The sequence below is a fragment of the Neopelma chrysocephalum genome, unplaced genomic scaffold (genome assembly GCF_003984885.1).
Source record: "Neopelma chrysocephalum unplaced genomic scaffold, ASM398488v2 Primary Assembly neopelma1_182857, whole genome shotgun sequence".
Lineage (NCBI taxonomy): Eukaryota > Metazoa > Chordata > Aves > Passeriformes > Pipridae > Neopelma > Neopelma chrysocephalum.
The window spans coordinates 39,936-47,016 of record NW_020938095.1 but is presented as its reverse complement, the minus strand read 5'-3'; the positions used below and the strand labels follow the sequence as shown (position 1 = coordinate 47,016).

At 68.3% G+C, this 7,081-nt stretch overlaps 1 protein-coding gene across 1 annotated transcript; it reads right to left on the bottom strand.

Moving 5' to 3' along the window:
- Positions 1-468: 468 nt before the first annotated feature.
- On the bottom strand, positions 469-6,998 carry LOC113962579 (zinc finger protein GLI1-like). The gene is given in 18 exon segments (XM_027673340.1): positions 469-679; positions 681-1,097; positions 1,099-1,461; positions 1,463-1,567; positions 1,569-2,348; positions 2,350-2,720; positions 3,327-3,606; positions 3,956-4,204; positions 4,549-4,713; positions 4,863-5,012; positions 5,512-5,652; positions 5,743-5,844; positions 6,020-6,055; positions 6,057-6,108; positions 6,110-6,175; positions 6,343-6,538; positions 6,694-6,771; positions 6,888-6,998. Coding segments are annotated over 18 exon segments (3,795 nt in total). The 5' UTR covers positions 6,985-6,998; the 3' UTR covers positions 469-532.
- Positions 6,999-7,081: the final 83 nt, after the last annotated feature.

The window sequence follows — 7,081 nt, the reverse complement described above, 5'->3', positions numbered from 1 at the left end:
GGGGCACTGCTGGTGCTCTCACAGAGGGGAGTTTGGGGGGACCCCCCCAGACAGACAGACATTATGAACACTATGTACAGGCACCCCCCGCCCCATCCCTGGGGATCTGCCCCCCCCCGGAGCAGGAGGGGGGGTTTGCAGTCTGGACAGACTGGGATTTGGGGTGGGAGGCACTGGGAACACCGGGATGGGGCCTGCCCAGGGGGTGGGGGGGCTCTTTGGCTTTGGCATTAAGGCTTGGGGGGGGGGGGCAGGTGGGACACGCTCCGAGGCACTGGAATAAGGGCCCAGTAAAACCAGTTCCCCACACCAGGGGTGACCTGGAGGGTTGGGGGGGTGTCTGGGACCCAGCAATGTCCCCCCTGAGCGAGGGTGGCAGTCAGAGACCGAAGGGGGGGGGGGTTCAGGGGTGTGCCCAGTTCCCCCCCAGGGCACGAACCCGTGTGTGAGGAGGATTCACGTCTCTGCCCCAACGGGTTGAGCCCCCCCCAAGTCACGGAGGTGCCACCTGAGGGCAGGTACCTATCCCTGGTTAGGACAGGGAGTTGAGGAAGTGGCTCTCCCCCGCCAACGTGCTCAGCATGGAGCTCATGTCCCCCACTGCCATGTTGGCACCCCCGGGCGAGGGCAGCAGGAGCCCCCCGGCCGGGCTGGGGGGGCCGGGCAGCGCCGGGGGGGGGCTCCTCGTCGTCCTCCACGATGGCAGCAAAGTCAAGGTGCGTGTTCTCCAGGTCCAGGGAGTCCAGGCTGTTGGACACCTGCTCCCCCGAGGCCAGGTAGTAACAGGAGGTGCCTTTGAGTCCCTCCGAGCCCCCGCCGTAGTGCCCACAGCTCGCTGCCGCGTGGCCCAGCAGCTTGTGCCCGCCTTTGCCCGCCTGCCCCTGGGTGCTCTGGCCCGGGTAGTAGCCAGGGGGGTTGCCAGGCCCCTCGGGCACGGGGCGGGCGGGGGGCAAGCGCAGCAGGTGCCGGGAGTTGGCGTCCAGCCCGTCGTAGCCGTGCCCGGGCTGTGCCAGGCTGTAACTCGGGCCCGTCGGGTGACCCGGCGGCTTCGGGCCACCTGGAGGGTGTGGGACCATCTCGGGGTTGAAGCAGGGGGGGGCTCAGGAGGTGCTGGGGCTCCGCCAGGCCCTGCAGGTGGTCGGGTTTGGGTTGGTAGCCGCAGTACCTGGGGCTGAGGTACGGCGGTGCCGGCACGGCCTGGCACTGCCCGGGCTCACCGCCCAGCCCCGTGCCAGGCGCCCCCGCCTTGGAGGGGGGCTGCTCCCCCCACATCAGCGCCTGCTGGGCCTCCACGTAGCTCCGGACCATCACTTCTTTGGTCTGCAGGGTGGGGGTCTGGGCTCTGCGGGCGCCCGGGCTGGCGATGCCCATGTACCCGCCCGGCGCCGGTCCCGCGGGGGGGTACCCGCCCGGCCCCACATCCACGGCGTGGCCAAAGGCCGGGGGGGGGCGGCGGGGGCACGGCCAGTTTGGCGCCGGGGCAGGGGGCGAGCGCCGGGGCGGGCGCCGGGTATCGCTGCTCGGATTTGATCTGCAGTCGGTACGGTCGGTGCCCCCCCGGGAAACCCGCCCTCCTGGCACGAGCCCGCCAGTCTGGGATGCTGCCCACAGGGACTGGCGTGGGGGTACTCGGCGCTCTGATGGGGACAGTGTGGCCCGGGCATGGTGGCAGTGCTGACGCTTTGCCCGGAGCTCATGTCCAGCGTGCCCGGGGCGGGTCCTTCCCAAGGCACTGGCATGGCCCCGTTCCCAGCTGGCAAACTGGGGAAGTGCTGGTTCATCTGGCACTGCGGGAGGGAGAACTCGGGCTGCAGCATTCCCTCCTCCACGTCCCCGTGCGTGCCCCCCACTGTCCGCTGAGCGCCGTAGATGCCACCCTGGAGCTCCACGCCGGCGCCCGGGCATGGGAAGCTGCTTTCCTCGGGGTAGCTCAGGTACTGCTCCATCTCCAGCAGGCCGGGCTCAGGCCCGGGGCCCCCCACGCTCTCCAGGAAGACGTTCTCGGTGATGCCGGGGGGCCGTGGGGAGAAGCCGTGGCGCTGCAGGTTGGCCTCGGAGCCGCCCAGGGGCTGCAGCGCCGTCCGTGTGCCCACACTCACGTTGCCCGCGCTCTTGAACCGCTGCACCCTGGGCACGGCCGGAGGCTTGGCCACGGCCCGGGCGGGGTCGCTCGCCCGCCGGACGCCGTGCCGGGGCACCAGGCGAGGGGGCACGGCGCCCGGGTAGCCGGGGGGGTGGTCGTTGGAGCTGTGCCTTCGCAGCAGCCCGTTGGGCACGGCGGGCGCTGGGTACCCCTCGGGCACCGGCGCCGCCCGCTCCACGCCGGGCAGAGGGGTCGGGGGGGGGCCCGCCCGTGGCCGCGGCGTATTTGGCCTTGAGGCGGTAGCGCTGGGCCGGGGTGAGGTTGCCCACCCCCGGCAGTGCCCCGCACAGGCTGGCGCCGCTGGAGCGCCGCGACCCGTCGGGAGAGGCCGTGGGGTCGTAGCCGTCGGCCGGGCAGGTCCCGCCGGGCATCGCCGCCCCCTCGCCCGGGCACGGCGGGTACGGGGACACCAGGGACGAGCGGCGGCTCACGGTGTAGGCGGAGCTGACGGTGCTGGTGCCGCTGCTCCGGCGCTCGCCCAGGGCCACCAGGCCCAGCTCGGCCGCCGACAGCTCCGCGATGCGCCGGTGAGAGGCCGGAGGGGGCACCGGGAGCCCGGGCACCTCCCCGGGCAGGCCTGGGGGAGAGAGGAGGAGGAGGAGTTACCACCACGGGACACTCGGGATGTGGCTCTTCCCTGGTCAGACCCTGCGAGGGCGGGGAGAAGGTTCCAGTGGAGGCAACAAAGAGGGGCAGAAGCTCATTTAGGTCGGAGAGATCGTTGAATCCTGGAATGGTTTGGGTTGGGAGGGGTCTTGAAGACCATCCAGTTCCACCCCCTGCCACGGGCAGGGACACCTCCCACTAGACCAGGGTGTTCCAACCAGACCTTGAACACTCCCAGGGATGGGGCAGCCACAGCTTCTCTGGGCAACCCGTGCCAGGGCCTCACCACCCTCACAAGGAGGAACCTGTCCCCAACATCCCATCTCACCCTCCCCTCTGGCAGTGGGAATCCACTCCCCCTTGTCCTGGCACTCCAGGCTCTTGTCCAAAGTCCTTTTCCAGCTCTCCTGGAGCCCCTTTAGGCGCTGGAAGGGGCTCTAAGGTCTCCCCAGGTGGACTTTGGGGTCCACCACTAACAACAGGAACGCTTGGAAAGCTCTGGCTGCCCAGCAGAGCTCTCCCCATCGTTCCCATGGGATGGCTCCCTCATCCCCGTGGGAGGGCACCCCGGGCTCACCGGCTCCAGGGATGGGTGGCAGGTTCAGGCCCTTGGAGGCCGCGGGTTTCCTCAGCTGCTTCAGTTTGTCGATGCGCAGGTTCTCCAGCTTGTGGAGGGCCATGAGCCCCGAGGTGCCCATGGGCTCCCCGGGCACCACGTCCTCCAGGGTGGACAGGTCCTCGTAGCTGCCCCCGGCGTTTCCTGCCATCTCCACGCCGCTGTCGTTGTTGGTGGTGCTGCCCAGGGGCGAGTGGTCACTGCTGCAGGACGACTGCCCGCCCGGGCTGGGCTGCGGCTTCTGGGGGGGGAGCAGAGCAGGGACCGAGGGAGAGGGGGTCAGGCGTCCACTGAGCTTGGAATCATGGAATCATTGGGGTTGGAAAAGCCTCTAAGATCACCGAGTCAAACCATTAACCCAACACTGGGTTCACCACTAATCACCTCCCCAGGTGCCACATCCACACGATTCCTGAACGCTTTCAGGGATGGGCACTCCACCACTACCCCCTTCCAACGTCTGACAACCCTTTCCACAAAGAAATTTTCCCCCATATCCGACTTAAATCTCCCCTGGCACAACTCGAGGCCGCTTCCTCTTGTGCTGTCGCCTGGGGGTGACCCCCACCACCACACCCCCCCCTCCTCACCAAGGCCAGGTCGGGCACCAGGAGCTTCCCGTCGTCCTTCCGGGCCTCTCCGGGGCCGTTCGTGTCCTTCTCCTGCTTCATGTCCAGGGGGGCGCTGGGGGTGGGCAGCGCCCGGCCCGGCCCCACGTCCCCCCGGTGCTTCTTGGTGACGTGGGCGTCGGGGCCGTGCACGGTCTTGACGTGTTTCCTCAGGGAGCTGGGGTCCGTGTAGCGCTTGGTGCAGCCCGGGATCTTGCACACGTACGGCTTCTGCCCGGCAACACGGAGCGGGGACGGGGCTCAGCTCCAACCAGAGCCCCCTCCCCTAAAGCAAAACTCCCTCCCCTTCCCTCTGCATCAAAGAGGGAGAGTCCCCTCGGGTGAGTCCCCTCGGGTGAGTCCCCTCGGAGGGGGCACGGTGGATGCTGGCGGGGAGAGAGCTCAGGGAAGCTCCCCAGGAGCAGGATAAAGGGATCCCAGTGGGAATGCTGGTGACCAAGGGGGCATTTGGAGCGGGCAAAGAGGGAGTTGGGGCGCACAGGGATGAAAAGCAGGGATGTGGGGAGTTGTTGGAGGACGGGACCGATGTAGAGGAGCCCGAGGCGGGGCCGTACCTCGTTGGAGTGGGTGCGGTTCTGGTGCTTGGCGCGGTCGGAGGCGTTGGAGAAGGCCTTGTTGCAGCCCTCGTGCTCACACACGTAGGGTTTCTCCCCCGTGTGCGAGCGCAGGTGAGTCTTGAGGTTCTCCAGGCGGGAATAGGCCTTGTTACAGCCCTCGAACTGCGGGAGAGAGGGGTGGGACACGTCACCCCCCCCCCCACCCACGACACACATCCCACCTGCCACACACGGACCTACTCGTGTTCTACCCTCCCACCCCCCGTTTTCACAGCTCACCGAGCGTTTTTGAGGGATTTTGGGCATCTCACCGTGCACTTGTGAGGCTTCTCGCCCGTGTGACGCCGCATGTGCACCACCAGCATGTACTGAGCCTTGAAGGGCCTCTGCTCCCGGGAACAGGCTGCCCAGTGGCACACGAACTCCTTCTTCTCCCCGTGGATGTGCTCGTTGTTGATGTGCTGAGAGGGGAGAGGGGCGTCACTGGTGGCACCGGGGAGGGGGATGAGGGACAGGGAGATACAGGAATGTCGTGGGAGAAAGGGATGTAGAGGGATTGGGATGGCAGGAAGGGGCATAAAGGGACTGGGATAGCGGGTGGAGACACCTGAGTTTGGGGAAAACGGGTCAGATGGTGTTTGGAGGAGGCAGAGGACACAGGGGATGTTTGGGGGCTACTTTGGAAGGGCCAGGAGCAGACAGAGGGGTCACAGTGGCTTAAGGGTGGTCAGGGGGATGTAGGAGATTTTGGGGAAGGAGAGCTGGAGCAAAGGAGGGAGTGTGGAAGTGGCTGAGGAGGAGGATGCACATCCCTCCCTGCCCAGGGAGCAACTTTCAGCATCACGGTGAGTTCCCCAGGGCAGGCGGTGGGAACCGGGAGCAGGAATCGTGGGCTGATCCAGGGGGGTGTCCAAGGGCAGATTTTGGGGTGGGGGCACCCCGGCAGAGCCCCCGACTCACGTGCACCAGCTGCTCCTGGGTGTCGAACTCCTTGGCGCAGCCGTCCCAGTAACAGTTGGTCTCGTACACGGCCTCGCACTCGGCTTTCCCGTCCTCCTTCTCCAGCTCTTCCCGGACATCCAGCATCCCCAGCAGGGGGTCCTGGGGGAGCAGGGCCAGGTGAGCACCCACGGGAGCACTGCCGGGACCGTGGAGCCCTGGGGATGTGGGATCCCCCAGCCTGGGATGTACCTGGGTGCCCGTGGACGCCGGGCTGGAGATGTCGCCCTCGGATCGCTCCTCTGGGAATTTGGCGGCCAAGGGGCTGCTCAGGCTCCACTCCAGCTTCAGCTGCTGCTGGGGCAAAGGAGAGCAGGGAACAGTCAGCCCCGAGATTCCCTCCGGAACACGGTTTGGGGGGGGATGCATCCTTACAGGGATCCATCCCCCCATGGATGCACCAATTCCATGGGTGCACACGGATCACACCTCCCCCAGATCCCCGGCTCCCAGGGATCCCCCTCCTCACCTGGCAGTGTTTGAGGGCCCCACGGTTGGGGGGGGTGATGCAGGAGCCCCGGGCGCGGGGGCAGGGGCTCGTGGGAGCTGCAGGGAGGGGGGGGGCGTGTACAGGTGACCTTGGCCCTTCTGCTGCCCGGGTGGGCTCTGGTACCCCAGGGACGGGCTGTGGGGAGCAAAGGGATGAGCGGGTGACGCCGTCAGGGGACAGGATTTGAGGTCTCCGTGAGCAAACACCCCTTTCCCGTCATCCCACCCAGCCCCCGGCTCTCCGGGCACCCCCCGAGGTGGGAAGGGGCACTCCCGGCCAGGGGGGGTGAGGGCAGTGCCCACCTGATGGTGCTGATGGAGAGGTGCCCGTAGGAGCCGCCGGCGGAGGCGCAGCGGGAGTTGATGAAGGCGACGAGGGAGTTGGGGGAGGTTCGGATCACGGTCTGCAGGTCGATGCTGGAGTCGGACAGGGGGGAGATGGACAGCGCCCGCTTCTTCCCCAGCTTCCCCGCGCCGCGGGGCGTGGAGAACCGGGAGCCTGGGAGGGCAGAGCGGGGGGGGGGCACCGCCCTCAGCACGGGGCTGAACGCACCTCCCCGAGGACACGCACCTGAGCGCGCCGGTTCGCTTTGGATTTAGGATAAAAGAGATGCCGAGCCCCCCCCGCGGCCCTCCCCAAAACCGGAGACTCACCATCCCCGGGGTGTTCGGCCCCCGGCGCCAGCCCATACCCGCGGTGCCCGGGCTGGTGGCACACGGGGAAATCGAGGCCTGGAGGAGGGAGGACAGATGAGCTGGACGGGGCAGAGGGACCCCCCCGGAGCACCCCTGACCCTGCGGGGGAGGGGGGTGAAGCCAGAGCCTGAGACACCCCCCCCATGACCCACCTGGTGGTCCCGGGGCGGCGGGGGCTGGTCCGTGGGGGGGGCGCAGGCAGCAGTGCTCGCTGTAGCCGGCGGCCGAGGGTCCGGCGGGGTCGAACATGTCTCGGCGGGGCCCGGGGGGGGTCTCAGGGGCGCATCGGGGCGGCGGCGGGGCCCAGGGGGCTGCGGGGAGGGGGGGGGGGGGGGGGGGGGGGGGG